This window comes from Oncorhynchus masou, unplaced genomic scaffold, assembly GCF_036934945.1.
Source record: "Oncorhynchus masou masou isolate Uvic2021 unplaced genomic scaffold, UVic_Omas_1.1 unplaced_scaffold_1287, whole genome shotgun sequence".
NCBI lineage: Eukaryota > Metazoa > Chordata > Actinopteri > Salmoniformes > Salmonidae > Oncorhynchus > Oncorhynchus masou.
Window position 1 is genome coordinate 88,614 of NW_027002714.1, and position 23,887 is coordinate 112,500.

Sequence of the window (23,887 nt, forward strand, 5' to 3'; positions counted from 1 at the left end):
CCATTGTATTGTTGATTTGATTTGATTCAGAGGTTCTTCCTCTAATGTCTATGGAGGTCCATTGTATTGTTGATCTGATCAGAGGTTCTTCCTCTCATGTCCATGCAGGTCCATTGTCTGAACATCTGATCTGAAACGAATCCTTCAGTTCTGTTCATGTACTAAAAGGTTAACACTGTCTGGTGTTCTGCAATCTGAAAACATGATCGATATGTTGTTGCAATTGGCCATACTGTACAGACCATGGGGTATTGAACTCTGACCCTACGAGGTCCAGAGCCTGCTTCTCTTCTCTTCTAGTTGATCGTTAATATGACCCACCTGGTGTCCCAGGTCTAAATCAGTCCCTGATTAGAGGGGAATCACCCACCTGGTGTCCCAGGTCTAAATCAGTCCCTGATTAGAGGGGAATCGCCCACCTGGTGTCCCAGGTCTAAATCAGTCCCTGATTAGAGGGGAATCACCCACCTGGTGTCCCAGGTCTAAACCAGTCCCTGATTAGAGGGGAATCACCCACCTGGTGTCCCAGGTCTAAACCAGTCCATGATTAGAGGGGAATCACCCACCTGGTGTCCCAGGTCTAAATCCGTCCCTGATTAGAGGGGAATCACCCACCTGGTGTCCCAGGTCTAAACCAGTCCCTGATTAGAGGGGAATCACCCACCTGGTGTCCCAGGTCTAAATCAGTCCCTGATTAGAGGGGAATCACCCACCTGGTGTCCCAGGTCTAAACCAGTCCCTGATTAGAGGGGAATCACCCACCTGGTGTCCCAGGTCTAAATCAGTCCCTGATTAGAGGGGAACAATGTAAAAAAAACACAGTAGAACTGGCATCAAGGTTGAGAGTTAAGTTTGAGGGGTATAGACTGCAATTTCTGGGGAGTTGGATTTGAGATAAGTTTTACCAGATTTATTTTGACTGTAGAGTGGAAATAGATTTTATTTTTATTTTTAATAATTCTGTTATTTTGTTAAAAACATACATTTAAAAAAAAAAGTTGAAAATGTTAATGAAAAAAAACAATATCTCCATGTCTGTCCTGCCTGAGGTTGAAATGCACAGGTTTTCTGTCAGGTGCTGTCTATGGTCCTAACTGCGATGCCGTTTGTCTGTCTTTGAAACGCAAAACAGAGCAGCGGTACCTTTTCTACCATTTGGCTTTCCGTAGTTATGTGGTTTTGAAGGCGGTGCTTTTTGTTGTTATAGTTTCTCGTCGAAACTCTTGAGCAAAAAAACAATGGCAAACAACTTTCAAAACGTGACTCTTTCTCTAACTTTACCCATATCATGCCAGATCTGCCTTGGAAAGGTAATTCGGTTTATTTTTTGTTGTGCCTTCCGTTTTGGAACAGCGTGTTTTAGCCAATGCAACTATTTACGTTGACAGAAATGCTAGCTATGCTAGTTAGCTGTTGATTAGCCAATTTAGCTAATGTTAGCTTCCTTGCCTAGTAAATATTCATTTAGCAAGTGATGTACATGTTGAACCTTCTATCGATTAGCTACTCATATTTGTATGTTGGTGGCTAGTTAGTTACACATTTGTTGACTAATTACATCGACCAATTCTTGTTTGCGGCTGCAGATCATGTGTTGTTAGCTTAGCTAAGCTAGCATCTTGGTGCAATTTTAGTAGGAAGGCTTTGCAATGCCAAATATTAACTATAGTTGAACTATTCATTGATTCATCTCACAATAGCTCAGGCCTACAATGCACGGATAGTTGTATTGCAATCGATCATTAAAATAACTAATTTTTTCTTTTTAACATTGCTATCTGCAGGTCCGCCAGCCCGTCATCTGTGCCAATAACCACGTGTTCTGTTCTGGCTGCATGGACATCTGGCTGAAGAAGGCTAGTCAATGTCCTTCATGCCGAGTTCCCATCACCTCAGAGAACCCGTGCAGAGAGATTATAGGTACGAGTAATGGCCTAACAGCTACAGCAAAATATGTCAACCTGGTTATCTCTGCATAATATGTCTACCAGATTATCTCTGCATAATATGTCTACCAGATTATCTCTGCATAATATGTCAACCAGATTATCTCTGCATAATATCTCAACCAGACTATCTCTGCATAATATGTCAACCAGGTTATCTCTGCATAATATATCAACCAGATTATCTCTGCATAATATGTCAACCAGATTATCTCTGCATAATATGTCAACCAGATTATCTCTGCATAATATATCAACCAGATTATCTCTGCATAATATGTCAACCAGATTATCTCTGCATAATATATCAACCAGATTATCTCTGCATAATATGTCAACCAGATTATCTCTGCATAATATATCAACCAGATTATCTCTGCATAATATGTCAACCAGATTATCTCTGCATAATATAAATTAGAAGAGAAAGGCCCCTCCCCCCCACCCCAGAGTCTGGTTCCTCTCACGGTTTCTTCCTTCTCGGGAGGTTTTTCCCTGTTGCTGTAGTACTCACTGTTTGCGGTCTCGACGAGGCCGGATACCTGTAAAGCACTTTGTGGCAACTGTTGATGTGACGGTAGCTCAAGGTGGCAGAGTTACAATTCTGTGTCAGATTCCCTACTGTGGTTCCTGTTGTTTGTTGTTGTTGTTGTTTTTAGGGGGGACAAATGAGAGCGAGTCCAACGAGAGCTATTCTGTGAAGAAACACCTCCGTAAGACCAGGGGAGAGCTTTACTGATTCCCTACTGTGGTTCCTGTTGTTTGTTGTTGTTGTTATTTTTAGGGGGGACAAATGAGAGCGAGTCCAACGAGAGCTATTCTGTGAAGAAACACCTCCGTAAGACCAGGGGAGAGCTTTTGTTGAGGGAATATGAAGTAAGATGCATATTTTTTTATTTTACCTTTATTTAACAGTCAGTTAAGTCAGTGAAGAACAAATTCTTATTTTCATTGACGGCCTGGGAACAGTGGGTTAAGTGCCTGTTCAGGGGCAGAACGACAGATTTGTACCTTGTCAGCTCGGGGGTTTGAACTCGCAACCTTCCGGTTACTAGTCCAACGCTCTAACCGCTAGGCTACCCTGCCACCCTAATATGCTGCATGTTTCTACTGTTAGTCTGTCTGAGTGTCTCCTTTCCCCCGCTGGCAGTTTGGGATGCAGTGCATTCAGAGAAGTATTCAGACCCCTTCACTTTTCCCACATGTTGTTACGTTACAGCCTTATTCTAAAATTGTTATAAATTAATTTCCCCCCCCCCCTCATCAATCTACATATAATACCCCATAATGACAAAGCGAAAACAGGTTTTTAGAAATGTTTGCGAATTTATATATATAAAATAATACCTTATTTACATAAGTATTCAGACCCTTTGCTATGAGACTCGAACCTGAGCTCAGGTGTATCCTGTTTCCATTGATCATCCTTGAGGTGTTTCTACAACTTGATTGGAGTCCACCTGTGGTAAATTCAATTGATTGGACATGATTTGGAAAAGCACACACCTGTCTATAGAAGGTCCCACAGTTGACAGTGCATGTCAGAGCAAATACCAAGCCACGGGGTCGAAGGAATTGTCCGTAGAGCTCTGAGACAGGATTGTGTCCAGGCACACATCTGGGGAAGGGTACCAAGCACTGCTCATTACTTGGCCAATACCATCCCTATGGTGAAGCATGGTGGTGGCAGCATCATGCTGTGGGGATATTTTTCAGCAACTGGGAGACTAGTCAGGATCGAGGGAAAGATGAACGGGACAAAGTACAGAGAGATTCTTGATGAAAACCTGCTCAGGACCTCAGACTGGGGCGAAGGTTCACCTTCCAACAGGACAACGACCCTAAGCACACAGCCAAGACACTGCAGGAGTGGCTTCTGGACAGATCTCTGAATGTCGTTCAGTGGCCCAGCCAGAGACCGGACTTGAACCCGATCGGACATCTCTGGAGAGACATGAAAATAGCTGTGCAGCAACGCTCCCCATCCAACCTGACAGAGCTTGAGAGGATCTGCAGAAAAGAATGGGAGAAACTCCACAAATACAGGTGTGCCAAGCTTGTAGCATCATACCCAAGAAGACTCCAGGCTGTAATCACTGCCAAAGGTGCTAAGTAGAGGGTCTGAATACTTATGTAAATGTGATATTTCAGTTTTTATGTTTAATACATTTGCAAACATTTCTAAAAACCTGTTTTTGCTTTGTCGTTAAAGGATATTGTGATGTTATTATGGGATATTGTGATGTCATTATGGGATATTGTGATGTCATTATGGGATATTGTGATGTCATTATGGGATATTGTGATGTCATTATGGGATATTGTGATGTCATTATGGGATATTGTGTGTAGATTGATGAGGGAAAATAACTATTTAATCAATTTTAGAATAATGCTGTAACGTAACAAGATGTGGGGAAAGTCAAGGGGCCCGAATACTTTCTGAAAGCACCTTGTAGCATCAGGGTTTCTCTTTTTGGGGCTGGGGCCCCCTTTTCATATGGGGCCACCTTTTTAAACTCGAGTGAGATAAAAAATAACTAGCATACAAGGAGTTTTACTATGACTTTGGTTGTGCATGACCGGACGAACCAAGGCTCGAGCCCTTCGTCCGTTAACATTTTAAAGGCCCACGTCTTGGCATTGGAGAGAGAATTTTCCAGCTAATTTCCTGCAATTCAACACTTTTCATCATGGGGCAGAGAGATTTAGTGATTTAGTTGTTGTAGCATTAATGCTAATATCCTGCAATTCTAGACATTTTGCCATTACACTTATTCCACGCATACTTTGGACAAAATTTATTTAAATATGTATATAACTTTAAAAAAATATTTCAGTGGCCCCCAGTTTGAGAACTCCGAGCCTACATCAGATATCCTCTTATTACATCAGAGATCCTCTCATTACATCAGAGATCCTCTCATTACATCAGAGATCCTCTCATTACATCAGAGATCCTCTCATTACATCAGAGATCCTTTTATTACATCAGAGATCCTCTCATTACATCAGAGATCCTCTCATTACATCAGAGATCCTTTTATTACATCAGAGATCCTCTCATTACATCAGAGATCCTCTCATTACATCAGAGATCCTCTCATTACATCACAGAGATCCTCTGAATCACTATGTGACTTCTACATGTAATTCAATGGTGGGACATCTTGTCTTTTATCGTTCAGGATGAAATGGAAGGTCTCCTCAAAGAGAATGAAGAGCTGAGGAACAAGAACCAGATCCTGGAGTCCCAGCAGAAGACGGTACTGGATCCCTGTACTGTAACAGCCAGCCGGAGAGAAGACCGGGGTCTAGACCCCGGTGTTGTGGAAGAGTGGAGCAACAAGCTGCGAGCGGCTACAGATGGCTACAGGCGGATCAATCTGGATGTGGAGAAACTCAAAGAGGTATCAATGGGGGGTGTCTTATAGTCGTTGATGTTCCTTGTACGTGGAGCTCACTGCGCAAAACATGGGAACAATCGTTGGAATGGTTCTTTGTGTAAATTAATCCTGTCATTTTGGGTCGTCAACTGTCAGTTTGACACGAAAGTAAAACGTTTTGTCACTGTGTGGTATCATCAGATCAACGTCACATACAGTGCCTTGTGAAAGTATTTGGCCCCCTTGAACTTTGCGACCTTTTGCCACATTTCAGGCTTCAAACATAAAGATATAAAACTGTATTTTTTTGTGAAGAATCAACAACAAGTGGGACACAATCATGAAGTGGAACGACATTTATTGGATATTTCAAACTTTTTTAACAAATCAGAAACTGAAAAATTGGGCGTGCAAAATTATTCAGCCCCTTTACTTTCAGTGCAGCAAACTCTCTCCAGAAGTTCAGTGAGGATCTCTGAATGATCCAATGTTGACCTAAATGACTAATGATGATAAATACAATCCACCTGTGTGTAATCAAGTCTCCGTATAAATGCACCTGCACTGTGATAGTCTCAGAGGTCCGTTAAAAGCGCAGAGAGCATCATGAAGAACAAGGAACACACCAGGCAGGTCCGGGATACTGTTGAGAAGAAGTTTAAAGCCGGATTTGGATACAAAAAGATTTCCCAAGCTTTAAACATCCCAAGGAGCACTTTGCAAGCGATAATATTGAAATGGAAGGAGTATCAGACCACTGCAAATCTACCAAGACCTGGCCGTCCCTCTAAACTTTCAGCTCATACAAGGAGAAGACTGATCAGAGATGCAGCCAAGAGGCCCATGATCACTCTGGATGAACTGCAGAGATTACATTTACATTTTACATTTAAGTCATTTGGCAGACGCTCTTATCCAGAGCGACTTACAAATTGGTGAATTCACCTTATGACATCCAGTGGAACAGCCACTTTACAATAGTGCATCTAAATCATTTAAGGGGGGGGGGGGGTGAGAAGGATTACTTATCCTATCCTAGGTATTCCTTAAAGAGGTGGGGTTTCAGATGTCTCCGTAAGGTGGTGATTGACTCCGCTGTCCTGGCGTCGTGAGGGAGTTTGTTCCACCATTGGGGGGCCAGAGCAGCGAACAGTTTTGACTGGGCTGCAAGGCCCCATGCTTGTACTTGTGTTTACAAATAGCCTACACAATTTTTTACAATATGCATTTCTGAGGACAGCCTTTGCAGAGGTAACCTTTTCAGGATCGAATGTGACTGGCACTCAGTTTTCAATATGTCGCCTCTGGTGCTGAAGTACTCAAATTCTTTTCAAAATGTTTACACTGGTACTGGACGACTACATTTTTATAGTTTAAGGTGTAAATAAGAAAGGAATGTTGACCTAGTTTTATGGTTGTTCCGTTTTGTATTCAGTTTAGTGTGTTTTGAAAGCTCAGGTGGAATGTTCTAAAAGTTAAGTGTGGTGTAGGTACACTAGAATGTGTCATTTGCAGGTTGGAACTACTTTCAATAAATGTTTGAAACATGTTACTGAAAATGCCTTTAATATAACTTTATTTCAATTACTGTATTGAAAAAGAAAGTACAGCTGTCATCACATTTGCCAGTCAAGACTCAATAGTGGTAACTACATTCATTCTTAGACATTAGGCTACACAGTAAAGCATGGCTGCCTTCCAACAGAATATGAACACAGAGATCTACAGCTGAGGTGGGAGACTCTGTCCATAGGACAACAATCAGTCGTATATTGCACAAATCTGGCCTTTATGGAAGAGTGGCAAGAAGAAAGCCATTTTTTAAAGATATTCATAAAAAGTGTTGTTTAAAGTTCGCCACAAGCCACCTGGGAGACACACCAAACATGTGGAAGAAGGTGCTCTGGTCAGATGAAACCAAAATTGAACTTTTTGGAAACAATGCAAAACGTTATGTTTGGCGTAAAAGCAACACAGCTCATCACCCTGAACACACCATACCCACTGTCAAACATGGTGGTGGCAGCATCATGGTTTGGGCCTGCTTTTCTTCAGTAGGGACAGGGAAGATGGTTAAAATTGATGGGAAGATGGATGGAGCCAAATACAGGACCATTCTGGAAGAAAACCTGATGGAGTCTGCAAAAGACCTGAGACTGGGACGGAGATTTGTCTTCCAACAAGACAATGATCCAAAACATAAAGCAAAATCTACAATGGAATGGTTAAAAAATAAACATATCCAGGTGTTAGAATGGCCCAGTCAAAGTCCAGACCTGAATCCAATCGAGAATCTGTGGAAAGAACTGAAAACTGCTGTTCACAAATGCTCTCCATCCAACCTCACTGAGCTCGAGCTGTTTTGCAAGGAGGAATGGGGAAAAAATTTCAGTCTCTCGATGTGCAAAACTGATAGAGACATACCCCAAGCGACTTACAGCTTTAATCGCAGCAAAAGGTGGCGCTACAAAGTATTAACTTAAGGGGGCTGAATAATTTTGCACGCCCAATTTTTCAGTTTTTGATTTGTTAAAAAAGTTTGAAATATCCAATAAATGTCGTTCCACTTCATGATTGTGTCCCACTTGTTGTTGATTCTTCACAAAAAAATACAGTTTTATATCGTTATGTTTGAAGCCTGAAATGTGGCAAAAGGTCGCAAAGTTCAAGGGGGGCCGAATACTTTCGCAAGGCACTGTACATACAAAGATGACAATACACAATGTAACTGACAAATAATGTCTGAAATTTGTGCCGTCCAGAATGTAATAGAATATATATATGAACTAAAACAGTTGTGTTCCTCTGCTCAAGGCTAACAAGCTGTTGCGTCGTCAGACTATTGACCTGGTCCAGGAGAACGTGAGGTTGAGAGCGGAGGTTGTCAGTAGATCTCCTCAGAAGTATGTACAAGTCCTGTGTTTTACTGTTGTGTGTTTTATGGAATGTTCTGGAGTGGTTTCAGCTGGGTGGAATGTTCTGGAGTGGTTTCAGCTGGGTGGAATGTTCTGGAGTGGTTTCAGCTGGGTGGAATGTTCTGGAGTGGTTTCAGCTGGGTGGAATGTTCTGGAGTGGTTTCAGCTGGGTGGAATGTTCTGGAGTGGTTTCAGCTGGGTGGAATGTTCTGGAGTGGTTTCAGCTGGGTGGAATGTTCTGGAGTGGTTTCAGCTGGGTGGAATGTTCTGGAGTGGTTTCAGCTGGGTGGAATGTTCTGGAGTGGTTTCAGCTGGGTGGAATGTTCTGGAGTGGTTTCAGCTGGGTGGAATGTTCTGGAGTGGTTTCAGCTGGGTGGAATGTTCTGGAGTGGTTTCAGCTGGGTGGAATGTTCTGGAGTGGTTTCAGCTGGGTGGAATGTTCTGGAGTGGTTTCAGCTGGGTGGAATGTTCTGGAGTGGTTTCAGCTGGGTGGAATGTTCTGGAGTGGTTTCAGCTGGGTGGAATGTTCTGGAGTGGTTTCAGCTGGGTGGAATGTTCTGGAGTGGTTTCAGCTGGGTGGAATGTTCTGGAGTGGTTTCAGCTGGGTGGAATGTTCTGGAGTGGTTTCAGCTGGGTGGAATGTTCTGGAGTGGTTTCAGCTGGGTGGAATGTTCTGGAGTGGTTTCAGCTGGGTGGAATGTTCTGGAGTGGTTTCAGCTGGGTGGAATGTTCTGGAGTGGTTTCAGCTGGGTGGAATGTTCTGGAGTGGTTTCAGCTGGGTGGAATGTTCTGGAGTGGTTTCAGCTGGGGTGGAATGTTCTGGAGTGGTTTCAGCTGGGGTGGAATGTTCTGGAGTGGTTTCAGCTGGGTGGAATGTTCTGGAGTGGTTTCAGCTGGGTGGAATGTTCTGGAGTGGTTTCAGCTGGGTGGAATGTTCTGGAGTGGTTTCAGCTGGGTGGAATGTTCTGGAGTGGTTTCAGCTGGGTGGAATGTTCTGGAGTGGTTTCAGCTGGGTGGAATGTTCTGGAGTGGTTTCAGCTGGGATGGTGGTGGAATGTTCTGGAGTGGTTTCAACTGGGATGGTAGTGGACGACTGGGTGGAATGTTCTGGAATGGTTTCAGCTGGGATGGTAGTGGAATGTTCTGGAGTGGTTTCAGCTGGGATGGTAGTGGACGATGTTCTTAGTAAAAACAATGACTAATCTATTGGTTCAGGTTCTCAAAGGAAATAGTTTTTTGGTCAAGAGTTAATATCTTTTATCTGGAATCCATGTTGTATGTTATCTGTCTACGGATTCAGGTTCTGTTTATCAGTGGTGAGATGAACTAATATCCATCTGGAATCACATTGATATGATCAACTATTTGCGCTCCCTGTTGCCTCAATGCAATGTGCCCCCCTTTGGTGTTCTTCATGGTAACATTCTGTACCTCAGGACCTCTTTTGAGAATAAGTGTTTAAATAGGTACTTTCCAGCATCAGCTTCTGGGGTCAAATGCACATACAGTATTTAGTCAGCCACCAATTGTGCAAGTTCTCCCACTTAAAAGGACGAGAGGCCTGTAATGTTCATCATAGGTACACTTCAACTATGACAAAATGAGGGGGGAAAAATCCAGAAAATCACATTGTAGGATTGTTAATGAATTTATTAGCAAATTATGGTGGAAAATAAATATTACAGGCCCCTCTCATCTTTTTAAGTGGGAGAACTTGCTCAATTGGTGGCTGACTAAATACTTTTTTGCCCCACTGTGTGTGTGTGTGTGTGTGTGTGTGTGTGTGTGTGTGTGTGTGTGTGTGTGTGTGTGTGTGTGTGTGTGTGTGTGTGTGTGTGTGTGTGTGTGTGTGTGTGTGTGTGTGTGTGTGTGTGTGTGTGTGTGTCATGTGTATTGTTTTTACCCCCAAAATATAATTTATATGCTCTCAAATTCAATTCTTACTCCTATCTTTCTGCTCTGAACCACCCCTCAGGTTTGGCCGGTACACGGTAGCAGCGTTGGAAGCTAAGATCCATCAGTACGAAAGAGATTTGGACCACCTGAAGAAAGCTCTGGAACGTAGCGACCAGTACATAGAAGAACTGGAGGCTCGGGTTGGAGGGGTCGCGGAGAGGCTCCCGAGAAACCCGAGAGAGGCGCCCCAGGGCCACACCGATGCCCGTCCAGAGAGCACCTCCTCTGGGGAAGGTGAAGCCGGGACCAGGGTCCACTATCAGAGGATCAGTGCCACGACGAGGAGTCTGAGTGACATGGAGAAGGCCTCCGTCTGCACCGGTCTGGAGGGAGAATCCAAGACGTTGTCCGCTCACCACGACTACCTCCTGACGACCTCTAACGCCGCCGGCTCCGACACGTTCCGGGACCACCGGAGAGGTTTCGGCGTGACCCTCCTCGGACACAAAGACTCGATAGATACCGATAGGATTGACGCCATCGTTCCCTCTGACCTCTTCCTGCTCTCCACTCCCTCCTCCGCCTTCCGCTCTCTCAGTCTGAAGAGTCCCAGTGTTGGTGAAGACAAGAAGCTTGGTTATAAGGCTGTGACCCATCTGAGGAGACTCAGTTTTGAGGACAGTTTAACACCCAGCAGCAGCAGCAGCGTCTCCACCGTAGCAACTAAACGGTCCAATCACACTGCTCAGTTGTCCAACGGGGTGTCTTCCTGTAACGCCGCCGAGCCGGGACTCTCCATCACCACCGAGCCGTTGTTCTGGGCTGCAGCCTGGCAGAGCCGCAAGGCTTCTGATATAACCTCCGTGACCTCTGTGACGTCACCCAATCACAACGGGGAGGAGGTGGAGGAGAGGAGGCAGCTCAACACGTCTTCGGGGTCGGGGCACGGCGAGAGAAACCGAACCGCGGGAGTCACCGCGTCCCGCGATCTGACAGAGGACGAAGCCTTCATGGACGAAGCCTTCATGGACGAAGCCTATCTGGATAAGATCTCTGAGCTGGACTCTATGATGCTGGACGGGCCAGAGAGCTGCGGCTCGGCAGGGTCGCACCTGTCCTCGGGCTCACACCTGTCCCTGGCTTCCTCCCTGACTTCTGCCGACACACCGGACTTGACCCTTGACCTCAGACTGGATGTGACCCTGGTACCTGAGGTGGAGGGCTGCTCCGAACTCTTCCTGGATCCTGACTCTGAGCAGGACCGAGGTGGAGGTGGACAGACCGAGGCGGAGGGTTTCGACTTGGCGTTTGGGATAAAGGGAACCTCTTCCACTCCGGTCACAGTGTCAGAGACTCGGGCAGCTTCTCTAGCGCCCACATCTACGACGACGGGAACCGGGTCTGGATCCTCCTCTGGGAGAGACGCTGGCAGCGGGGACCACAGTCTTCTAGACTCTACGGGGCCTGCTAGAGAACAGGGACACCTCTCTGACCCCTCTCAGACCGATGAACTGTCCTTCGACCTGCTGTTTGACCCCTTAACAGAGACCCGGACGGGACCAGGAGGGCCGTCGGCCTGGCAGGCCTCAGCCAACCTCCATCATGACATCTCTTCTGACTGCCGCTCAGCAGATAGACCTGGTGGAGACGCTGTGAGAGAGAAGAGCGCGGTGACTCCTAGTCAGGCCACCAAACGGAAGTCTCACAGTCCTTTTAACGTCGGCAGTCCCTCCAAACATTCTAAGTTTATGTGATGGAGTTACCATGGCGCCCACGTCACTGTAGACTAGCCCGGGCGCCAGTCTGTTTCTGATCTCTAAGACAGCTCTTTACGGAACTGTGGGATGCGATGTCCTGGCAGAATCTGCAACCAGGCTCCCTTCTTTACGGTGTCTTAGTCCCAAGTGTTATGTTATTCCCTATATAGGGCACTACTTTAGACAGGAGTCCTACGTGGGGGCCCTGGTCTACAGTAGTTCATTATGTGAGGAATAAGGTACCATTTGGCATAGCATTAGCAACACAAGACTGCAATCGTTTAACCGCTTCTTTCAAACTGTTGCTAATGCTGACTGCTTCTTTCAAACTTGCTAATGCTAACTGCTTTCTTTCAATCTGTTGCTAATGCTAACTGCTTCTTTGAAACTGTTGCTAATGCTAACTGCTTCTTTCAATCTGTTGCTAATGCTAACTGCTTCTTTCAAACTGTTGCTAATGCTAACTGCTTCTTTCAATCTGTTGCTAATGCTAACTGCTTCTTTCAATCTGTTGCTAATGCTAACTGCTTCTTTCAATCTATTGCTAATGCTAACTGCTTCTTTCAATCTGTTGCTAATGCTAACTGCTTCTTTCAAACGGTTGCTAATGCTAACTGCTTTCTTTCAATCTGTTGCTAATGCTAACTGCTTCATTCAATCTGTTGCTAATGCTGACTGTTTCTTTCAATCTGTTGCTAATGCTAACTGCTTCTTTGAAACTGTTGCTAATGCTAACTGCTTCTTTGAAACTGTTGCTAATGCTAACTGCTTCTTTGAAACTGTTGCTAATGCTAACTGCTTCTTTCAAACTGTTGCTAATGCTAACTGCTTCTTTCAATCTGTTGCTAATGCTGACTGCTTCTTTCAATCTGTTGCTAATGCTAACTGCTTTCTTTCAATCTGTTGCTAATGCTAACTGCTTTCTTTCAATCTATTGCTAATGCTAACTGCTTCTTTCAAACTGTTGCTAATGCTAACTGCTTCTTTCAAACTGTTGCTAATGCTAACGGCTTCTTTCAATCTGTTGCTAATGCTAACTGCTTCTTTCAAACTGTTGCTAATGCTAACTGCTTCTTTGAAACTGTTGCTAATGCTAACTGCTTCTTTCAAACTGTTGCTAATGCTAACTGCTTCTTTGAAACTGTTGCTAATGCTAACTGCTTCTTTGAAACTGTTGCTAATGCTAACTGCTTCTTTCAATCTGTTGCTTATGTGTATGTGTGTATTGGCATCATATTATTCCTGAAAATAAAACTGTTATTTTCAGTCAATTTTGTGGAATTTGTAGACTAATTATTGCAACAAATAAAACTTCATTTTGATGGTGTAATTAAAAAAATATCAATGTACACTTTACACACGGTTGGACCTTTTCATGTTATCTAGCTAGAGACCTACATTACCGTTCAAAAGTTTGGGCTCTCTTTGAAATATCCTTGTTTTTTAAAAGAAAATCACGTTTTTTTGGGGGGGGGGATCCATTTTAAAATAACATCAAATGGATCAGAAATACAGTTAACTGAACAGGCAGTTAACCCACTGTTCCTAGGCCGACATTGAAAATAAGAATTTGTTCTTAACTGACTTGCCTAAAGGTGCGGGAGGGTGGCCTAGTGGTTAGAGCGTTGGACTAGTAACCGAAAGGTTGCAAGTTCAAATCCCCGAGCTGACAAGGTACAAATCTGTCGGTCTGCCCCTGAACAGGCAGGGGCACTGTTCCTAGGCCGTCATTGAAAATAAGAATTTGTTCTTAACTGACTTGCCTGGTTAAATAAAGGTAAAATAAAAATGTTGTAAATGACTATTGTAGCTGGAAACGGCTGATTTTTTAATGGAATATCTACATAGGCGAACAGAGGCCCATTATCAGCAACCATCACTCCTGTGTTCCAATTGCACGATGTGTTCGCTAATCCAAGTTTTTCATTTTAAAAAGCTAATTGATCATTAGAAAACCCTTGAGCAATTATGTTAGCACAGCTGAAAACTGTTGTCCTGATTAAAGAAGCAGTAAAACTGGCCTTTAGACTAGTTGAGTATCTGGAGAATCAGCACTTGTGGGTTTGATTACAGGCTCAAAATGGACAGAAACAAATAACTTTCTTCTGAAACTCGTCAGTCTATTCTTGTTCTGAGAAATGAAGGCTATTTCATGTGAGAAACTGACAAGAAACTGAAGATCTCGTACAACGCTGTGTACTACTCCCTTCACAAGACAGCGCGAACTGGCTCTAACCAGAATAGAAAGAGGAGTGGGAGGCCCCGCTGCACAACTGAGCAAGAGGACAAGTACATTAGCATGTCTAGTTTGAGAAACAGACACCTTACAAGTCCTCAACTGGCAGCTTCATTATATAGTTCCCGCAAAACACCAGTCTCAACGTCAACAGTGAAGAGGTTTCTCTGGGATGCTGGCCTTCGAGGCAGAGTTCCTGTCTCCAGTCGCCTCTTCACTGTTGTTGTTATCTATCTAATGCTCATCATATCCCCTAAAGCTCATCATATCCCCTAAAGCTCATAGTGTCCCCTGTATCCCCTAAAGCTCATTGTGTCCCCTGTATCCCCTAAAGCTCATTGTGTCCGTCTGTATCCCCTAAAGCTCATAGTGTCCGTCTGTATCCCCTAAAGCTCATAGTGTCCGTCTGTATCCCCTAAAGCTCATAGTGTCCGTCTGTATCCCCTAAAGCTCATAGTGTCCGTCTGTATCCCCTAAAGCTCATAGTGTCCGTCTGTATCCCCTAAAGCTCATTGTGTCCCCCTGTAACCCCTAAAGCTCATTGTGTCCCCTGTATCCCCTAAAGCTCATAGTGTCCCCTGTATCCCCTAAAGCTCATAGTGTCCCCTGTATCCCCTAAAGCTCATTGTGTCCCCCTGTATCCCCTAAAGCTCATAGTGTCCCCTGTATCCCCTAAAGCTCATTGTGTCCCCCTGTATCCCCTAAAGCTCATAGTGTCCCCTGTATCCCCTAAAGCTCATTGTGTCTCCCTGTATCCCCTAAAGCTCATTGTGTCCCCCTGTATCCCCTAAAGCTCATTGTGTCCCCCTGTATCCCCTAAAGCTCATTGTGTCCGTCTGTATCCCCTAAAGCTCATCTTGTCCCCCTGTATCCCCTAAAGCTCATAGTGTCCCCCTGTATCCCCTAAAGCTCATCTTGTCCCCCTGTATCCCCTAAAGCTCACTGTGTCTCCCTGTAACCCCTAAAGCTCATAGTGTCCCCCTGTAACCCCTAAAGCTCATTGTGTCCCCTGTATCCCCTAAAGCTCACTGTGTCTCCCTGTAACCCCTAAAGCTCATAGTGTCTCCCTGTAACCCCTAAAGCTCATTGTGTCCCCTGTAATCCCTAAAGCTCATTGTGTCCCCTGTAACCCCTAAAGCTCACTGTGTCTCCCTGTATCCCCTAAAGCTCATTGTGTCCCCCTGTAACCCCTAAAGCTCATTGTGTCCCCTGTATCCCCTAAAGCTCATTGTGTCCCCTGTAACCCCTAAAGCTCATTGTGTCCCCTGTAACCCCTAAAGCTCATAGTGTCCGTCTGTAACCCCTAAAGCTCATTGTGTCCCCTGTAACCCCTAAAGCTCATTGTGTCCCCCTGTAACCCCTAAAGCTCATTGTGTCCCCCTGTATCCCCTAAAGCTCATTGTGTCCCCTGTATCCCCTAAAGCTCATTGTGTCCCCCTGTATCCCCTAAAGCTCATTGTGTCCCCCTGTATCCCCTAAAGCTCATAGTGTCCGTCTGTAACCCCTAAAGCTCATTGTGCCCCCTGTATCCCCTAAAGCTCATTGTGTCCCCCTGTATCCCCTAAAGCTCATAGTGTCCGTCTGTAACCCCTAAAGCTCATTGTGCCCCCTGTATCCCCTAAAGCTCATTGTGTCCCCCTGTAACCCCTAAAGCTCATTGTGCCCCCTGTATCCCCTAAAGCTCATTGTGTCCCCTGTAACCCCTAAAGCTCATAGTGTCCCCCTGTATCCCCTAAAGCTCATAGTGTCCCCCTGTAACCCCTAAAGCTCATTGTGTCCCCTGTATCCCCTAAAGCTCATAGTGTCCGTCTGTATCCCCTAAAGCTCATCTTGTCCCCCTGTATCCCCTAAAGCTCATAGTGTCCCCCTGTATCCCCTAAAGCTCATAGTGTCCCACTGTAACCCCTAAAGCTCATAGTGTCCCCCTGTAACCCCTAAAGCTCATTGTGTCCCCCTGTATCCCCTAAAGCTCATAGTGTCCGTCTGTATCCCCTAAAGCTCATAGTGTCCCCTGTATCCCCTAAAGCTCATCGTGTCCCCCTGTAACCCCTAAATCTCATTGTGTTTCCTGTATCCCCTAAAGCTCATTGTGTCCGTCTGTATCCCCTAAAGCTCATAGTGTTCGTCTGTATCCCCTAAAGCTCATCTTGTCCCCCTGTATCCCCTAAAGCTCATAGTGTCCCCCTGTATCCCCTAAAGCTCATAGTGTCCCCTGTAACCCCTAAAGCTCATAGTGTCCCCTGTAACCCCTAAAGCTCATAGTGTCCCCTGTATCCCCTAAAGCTCATAGTGTCCCCTGTAACCCCTAAAGCTCATTGTGTCCCCCTGTAACCCCTAAAGCTCATAGTGTCCCCTGTATCCCCTAAAGCTCATAGTGTCCCCTGTAACCCCTAAAGCTCATTGTGTCCCCTGTAACCCCTAAAGCTCATTGTGTCCCCTGTATCCCCTAAAGCTCATTGTGTTCATCTGTAACCCCTAAAGCTCATTGTGTCCCCTGTATCCCCTAAAGCTCATTGTGTCCCTTGTAACCCCTAAAGCTCATTGTGTCCCCTGTATCCCCTAAAGCTCATAGTGTCCGTCTGTAACCCCTAAAGCTCATTGTGTCCCCTGTAACCCCTAAAGCTCATTGTGTCCCCCTGTAACCCCTAAAGCTCATAGTGTCCCCTGTAACCCCTAAAGCTCATAGTGTCCCCTGTATCCCCTAAAGCTCATAGTGTCCCCTGTATCCCCTAAAGCTCATAGTGTCCGTCTGTAACCCCTAAAGCTCATTGTGTCCCCTGTATCCCCTAAAGCTCATTGTGTTCATCTGTATCCCCTAAAGCTCATTGTGTCCCCTGTAACCCCTAAAGCTCATTGTGTCCCCTGTATCCCCTGAAGCTCATAGTGTCCCCTGTATCCCCTAAAGCTCATAGTGTCCGTCTGTAACCCCTAAAGCTCATTGTGTCCCCTGTATCCCCTAAAGCTCATTGTGTTCATCTGTATCCCCTAAAGCTCATTGTGTCCCCTGTAACCCCTAAAGCTCATTGTGTCCCCTGTATCCCCTAAAGCTCATAGTGTCCCCTGTATCCCCTAAAGCTCATAGTGTCCCCCTGTAACCCCTAAAGCTCATTGTGTCCCCCTGTATCCCCTAAAGCTCATTGTGTCCCCTGTATCCCCTGAAGCTCATTGTGTCCCCTGTAACCCCTAAAGCTCATTGTGTCCCCTGTATCCCCTAAAGCTCATTGTGTCCCTTGTAACCCCTAAAGCTCATTGTGTCCCCTGTATCCCCTAAAGCTCATAGTGTCCCCCTGTAACCCCTAAAGCTCATTGTGTCCCCCTGTATCCCCTAAAGCTCATTGTGTCCCCTGTATCCCCTGAAGCTCATTGTGTTCATCTGTAACCCCTAAAGCTCATTGTGTCCCCTGTATCCCCTAAAGCTCATTGTGTCCCTTGTAACCCCTAAAGCTCATTGTGTCCCCTGTATCCCCTAAAGCTCATAGTGTCCGTCTGTAACCCCTAAAGCTCATTGTGTCCCCTGTAACCCCTAAAGCTCATTGTGTCCCCCTGTATCCCCTAAAGCTCATTGTGTCCCCTGTATCCCCTAAAGCTCATTGTGTCCCCCTGTATCCCCTAAAGCTCATTGTGTCCCCCTGTATCCCCTAAAGCTCATAGTGTCCGTCTGTAACCCCTAAAGCTCATTGTGCCCCCTGTATCCCCTAAAGCTCATTGTGTCCCCCTGTATCCCCTAAAGCTCATAGTGTCCGTCTGTAACCCCTAAAGCTCATTGTGCCCCCTGTATCCCCTAAAGCTCATTGTGTCCCCCTGTAACCCCTAAAGCTCATTGTGCCCCCTGTATCCCCTAAAGCTCATTGTGTCCCCTGTAACCCCTAAAGCTCATAGTGTCCCCCTGTATCCCCTAAAGCTCATAGTGTCCCCCTGTAACCCCTAAAGCTCATTGTGTCCCCTGTATCCCCTAAAGCTCATAGTGTCCGTCTGTATCCCCTAAAGCTCATCTTGTCCCCCTGTATCCCCTAAAGCTCATAGTGTCCCCCTGTATCCCCTAAAGCTCATAGTGTCCCACTGTAACCCCTAAAGCTCATAGTGTCCCCCTGTAACCCCTAAATCTCATTGTGTTTCCTGTATCCCCTAAAGCTCATTGTGTCCGTCTGTATCCCCTAAAGCTCATAGTGTCCCCCTGTATCCCCTAAAGCTCATAGTGTCCCCTGTATCCCCTAAAGCTCATCGTGTCCCCCTGTAACCCCTAAATCTCATTGTGTTTCCTGTATCCCCTAAAGCTCATTGTGTCCGTCTGTATCCCCTAAAGCTCATAGTGTTCGTCTGTATCCCCTAAAGCTCATTGTGCCCCCTGTATCCCCTAAAGCTCATTGTGTCCCCCTGTATCCCCTAAAGCTCATTGTGTCCCCTGTATCCCCTAAATCTCATAGTGTCTCCCTGTAACCCCTAAAGCTCATTGTGTCCCCCTGTATCCCCTAAAGCTCATTGTGCCCCCTGTATCCCCTAAAGCTCATAGTGTCCGTCTGTAACCCCTAAAGTTCATTGTTTGCCCTGTATCCCCTAAAGCTCATTGTGTCCCCCTGTATCCCCTAAAGCTCATTGTGTGCCCTGTATCCCCTAAAGCTCATTGTGTCCCCTGTATCCCCTAAAGCTTATTGTGTCCCCCTGTATCCCCTAAAGCTCATAGTGTCCGTCTGTAACCCCTAAAGCTCATTGTGTCCCCCTGTATCCCCTAAAGCTCATAGTGTCCCCTGTAACCCCTAAAGCTCATAGTGTCCCCTGTAACCCCTAAAGCTCATAGTGTCCCCTGTATCCCCTAAAGCTCATAGTGTCCCCTGTATCCCCTGTAACCCCTAAAGCTCATTGTGTCCCCCTGTATCCCCTAAAGCTCATTGTGTCCGTCTGTATCCCCTAAAGCTCATCGTGTCCGTCTGTATCCCCTAAAGCTCATAGTGTCCCCCTGTATCCCCTAAAGCTCATAGTGTCCCCTGTAACCCCTAAAGCTCATAGTGTCCCCTGTAACCCCTAAAGCTCATAGTGTCCCCTGTATCCCCTAAAGCTCATAGTGTCCCCTGTAACCCCTAAAGCTCATTGTGTCCCCCTGTAACCCCTAAAGCTCATAGTGTCCCCTGTATCCCCTAAAGCTCATAGTGTCCCCTGTAACCCCTAAAGCTCATTGTGTCCCCCTGTATCCCCTAAAGCTCATAGTGTCCCCTGTAACCCCTAAAGCTCATTGTGTTCATCTGTATCCCCTAAAGCTCATAGTGTCCCCTGTAACCCCTAAAGCTCATTGTGTCCCCCTGTATCCCCTAAAGCTCATTGCGTCTCCCTGTAACCCCTAAAGCTCATCGTGTCCCCTGTATCCCCTAAAGCTCATTGTGCCCCCTGTATCCCCTAAAGCTCATAGTGTCCCCTGTATCCCCTAAAGCTCATTGTGCCCCCTGTATCCCCTAAAGCTCATAGTGTCCCCTGTATCCCCTAAAGCTCATTGTCTCCCTGTATCCCCTAAAGCTCATTGTGTCCCCTGTAACCCCTAAAGCTCATTGCGTCTCCCTGTAACCCCTAAAGCTCATAGTGTCCCCTGTATCCCCTAAAGCTCATTGTGTCCCCTGTAACCCCTAAAGCTCATTGTGTCCCCTGTATCCCCTAAAGCTCATTGTGTTCATCTGTAACCCCTAAAGCTCATTGTGTCCCCTGTATCCCCTAAAGCTCATTGTGTCCCCTGTAACCCCTAAAGCTCATTGTGTCCCCTGTATCCCCTAAAGCTCATAGTGTCCGTCTGTAACCCCTAAAGCTCATTGTGTCCCCTGTAACCCCTAAAGCTCATTGTGTCCCCTGTATCCCCTAAGGCTCATTGTGTCCCCTGTATCCCCTAAAGCTCATAGTGTCCCCTGTATCCCCTAAAGCTCATTGTGTTCATCTGTATCCCCTGAAACTTAACTGTAAATACACACAGTAACAGACCAGAACACATACTTCACTCCTACAAAGACCTCCCACCCGCCTGAGCCTCTTTTACATTCCTAGTGTGGCGCCACACCCCTTTTTATTTATTATGCAAATGTTCCGGGTTTTCACGTAGATTTCTCGTCGCCTACTAACCTCCAATCACAGGCATGAACATTGTATTGGGCTCAACCGTTTCTGCAAGTCGTTTGGAATGAATGACGTGTTAACTCATTGTGGATTCATTTAATTTGGTGACGACCGTGTACAAGGTTATGGTGGTGATATTAAATCAATTTGTTTAGTGTCCATCTGGAGGGTGGTAATGATCAAAGTTGAGGGGGGGGTATCATGGCGTCTAGGGGTTAAGGGGTGGGGGGGGTATCATGGCGTCTAGGGGTTAAGGGGGGTATCATGGTGTCTAGGGGTTAGGGGGGGGGGTATCATGGCGTCTAGGGGTTAAGGGGAGGGTATCATGGCGTCTAGGGGTTAAGAGGGGTGGGGGGTATCATGGCGTCTAGGGGTTAAGGGGGGTATCATGGCGTCTAGGGGTTAAGGGGGGGTATCATGGCGTCTAAGGGTTATGGGAGGGGGGTATCATGGCATCTAGGGGTTAAGAGGGGGGTATCATGGCGTCTGGGGGTTAGGGGGTATCATGGCGTCTAGGGGTTGGGGGGGGTATCATGGCGTCTAGGGGTTAAGGGGGGTATCATGGCGTCTAGGGGTTAAGGGGGGGGGTATCATGGCGTCTAGGGGTTAAGGGGGGTATCAAGGCGTCTAGGGGTTAAGAGGGGGGGGGTATCATGGCGTCTAGGGGTTAAGGGGGGTATCATGGCGTCTAGGGGTTAAGGGGGGTATCATGGCGTCTAAGGGTTAAGGGAGGGGGGTATCATGGCATCTAGGGGTTAAGAGGGGGTATCATGGCGTCTGGGGGTTAGGGGGGGTATCATGGCATCTAGGGGTTGAGGGGGGGTATCATGGCGTCTAGGGGTTAAGGGGGGGGTATCATGGCGTCTAGGGGTTATGGCGTCTAGGGGTTAAGGGGGGTATCATGGCGTCTAGGGGTTAAGGGGGGGGGTATCATGGCGTCTAGGGGTTAAGAGGGGGGGTATCATGGCGTCTAGGGCTTAAGGGGGGGGTATCATGGCGTCTAGGGGTTAAGGGGGGGGGTATCATGGCGTCTAGGGGTTAAGGGGGGGGGGGGGGTATCATGGCGTCTAGGGGTTAATATGAGCGAACAGGATAACACATATAGGCCAGTGTACCAACGGTATTACATCCGGAAATCAACTTCTCCTACCGTGCGTCCGAAAAGGCACCCTCGTCCCTATATAGTGAATGTCAGACCGGAGCACCGTGGGCACTCGTGTAGGCCGGGGAATAGAGAGCCATTTTACATGCACGAATTCTCGTGTGGTAGTTCAATGTTCTGGATTTAGACCCACCTTCGATGTGCTGCGACAAAAATAACATGTTCAGGTAACTTTTTAAGTTCAGAGCTGGTCACAAAAAAAAAGGCAATTCGATTTCCTCTTATTTAGCTGGAATGCTGAGAACATATTTAGATTGGAATAAAATCTTTGGCTATAGATATCAATTTAGAGTAATTCATATGAATTTGGCGCATCGATTTTCATTGTGTCTATAATTAAACTAGCTCCACTGTTCATGCACCAAGAATTTGCTATTTAAATATTTAGGCTATTTCGCCCGGTAAAGTCAGAGGGCAGACAGACCCCCCCCCCCCTCTCTCTCGCTCTCTTTCTCTGCATTTAGGAGAGTTGCAATCCCGAGGGCGGCGCGAGATATTACTCGGGTTCCTTGTTGTATTGTTTGATGATCGCCTTGCTCCACAACCCTTCTGCTCATATCAATTCAATATTTCAATAAACTAAAGTGACTGTCTTGGTCTCCTTTTTTTCAAATACACGTCTTGATTCAGGGCCGTTTGGACAAATGCTTCAAATAATTGATGTGCATAATGACTCGACTGCAGGCCTATGATCCCCATTTCCGGCCTCGCACCATTTTATTTGAATTGCTTTTCCTTTAAGAAATATTTTTAAAGGAATCTAAATAGAATGCATTGTCTTAAGGGATACGTACGTCAGTAGGCTATGACTTGGAATAGCCTTTGTTGAATATATTTTTGAAATTATGTCTGTGAAGAAAATTAAATCAGTTGTCTGCCAAAAAAAGATGACAGTGAATATTGGAACAAACAAAAAAAACGGATGTGAATTCCTATGAACGAAAGCATAAACAACCAAATATCAGGCATTCAAATTAAACAAAACATCCAAGCTCGAGCTACAGGTGTTCAAACCCTGTGCGTGTCCGTCTCGTGGCTGGAGGCTGAGAGCGGTAAATAAAACGCACGCGCCGCGCCGGTCTCCTCTCCTCTTCAGTTAACCACTAACTGCTTGAAGCTGTTCGCTTGTTATCTGACAGGGCTGGCTGGCTGCAATGTTCATGCACCATGTCTCGCGAGAGAAGCCGAGCTCCGCTTGACGAGATGTGAGACACTCAGGTGTAAGAGCCCTTCTCTCATCCCTCTCGGCAGCCAGTGGGAACAGTAGACCGCAGATAAGTGCGTCGGCCTGGTAGACTGCAGGCATCTCTGACTGTGATCTTCGTGCTCAAGGCTTATCCGGCTGTATTGCATCATTACTGGACCACTGTCTATGACTACGCTACTACATCTTTCCATTGCGTCAATTTTAGCCCCTTTACTCTTTAAAGAAAAACAGTCGCAAAGATGATGTCAATGAATAGCAAACAGCCACACTTCGCCATGCATCCGAGCTTACCTGAGCACAAATACACCACTCTGCATTCCAGCTCGGAAGCAATAAGGAGAGCCTGTCTGCAAGCGCCACAGGTAAATGAAACGTCAAAACTTCTGCTTTGTGTCTTCCTTTTCTATGCTCTTTCTATGCGCGGTCTTTTGCATGTTGTAAGCGTTAATGTTACTGTAACTGCGCGAGCGCAAAAATACGGAAGGAACGCTCGGAGGCACATTCTGCCAAAGCCAACTGCGTGCGCCTTAATGTTTTTTCTTCTTCATGTATTTCCACGGCAATCACCCGCACGCCTGTGATCTTTTTGAAAGCCACGCTGAACACAAAAGCTACCGACATTTTTTTTTATCACTCGGTGACAGTCTTCTAAAAGGAATATTCTTCGTGTTTTATGTGTTGTCAGAAGTCCCACAGCTGACATATCCACTTATTCATCATGTGCTTGTTCTTTCTCTCTTTCCCCCCACTTGGCTTTGTTTCTGTTCCCTCCTCTCCCCGCATCTCCTCTCATTACAGCTGCAGAGTAACATATTCGCCAGCCTGGATGAGACCCTCCTGGCCCGCGCCGAAGCTCTGGCTGCCGTGGACATCGCCGTGTCCCAGGGCAAGACGCACCCTTTCAAACCGGACGCCACCTACCACACCATGAACAGCGTGCCATGCTCTTCCAACACCACGGTGCCACTGGCCCACCACCACCACCATCACCACCACCATCACCACCCCAACATGGAACCCCCGGACCTCATGGACCACATGAACTCCCCGTCCTTAGCTCTCATGTCCAGCCACGACGGCTCCGGGGGCGGGGGTGGAGGAGGTGGTGGCGGGCTGATCTCCACCTCTGCTCACCCTCACTCACACATGCATGGCTTGAGCCACCTCTCGCACCAGGCCGCTATGAACATGAATTCCCCTCTCACCCACCACGGTCTTTTACCTGGACACCATGGAGGGGGCCAGGGCGGGCCAGGACTCAATAACAACGGCCTTTCCTCTATCAATGACTC

At 46.3% G+C, this 23,887-nt stretch overlaps 2 protein-coding genes across 3 annotated transcripts in view; both read left to right on the forward strand.

Moving 5' to 3' along the window:
• Positions 1-1,176: 1,176 nt before the first annotated feature.
• On the forward strand, positions 1,177-13,256 carry LOC135530194 (ORC ubiquitin ligase 1-like). Of its 2 annotated transcripts, XM_064958566.1 has the most exons (6): positions 1,177-1,310; positions 1,785-1,920; positions 2,606-2,822; positions 5,135-5,356; positions 8,147-8,235; positions 10,223-13,256. In XM_064958566.1, the coding sequence occupies exons 4-6, from the start codon at positions 5,141-5,143 to the stop codon at positions 11,895-11,897; spliced, it is 1,980 nt and encodes a 659-aa protein (XP_064814638.1). In that variant the 5' UTR covers positions 1,177-1,310; positions 1,785-1,920; positions 2,606-2,822; positions 5,135-5,140; the 3' UTR covers positions 11,898-13,256. The 2 variants fall into 2 exon arrangements, with proteins under 2 accessions (XP_064814638.1, XP_064814639.1); XM_064958567.1 differs by lacking the exon at positions 2,606-2,822.
• A 9,578-nt stretch (positions 13,257-22,834) lies between these two features.
• LOC135530193 (POU domain, class 4, transcription factor 1-like) overlaps positions 22,835-23,887 on the forward strand; it is a 2,167-nt gene continuing 1,114 nt past the window's right edge. The window contains exons 1-2 of the mRNA XM_064958563.1: positions 22,835-22,957; positions 23,394-23,887. The exon at positions 23,394-23,887 is cut by the window's right edge and continues 1,114 nt beyond it. Of these exons, the coding sequence (XP_064814635.1) occupies positions 22,835-22,957; positions 23,394-23,887 (617 nt within the window). The remainder of the gene's footprint in view (positions 22,958-23,393) is intronic.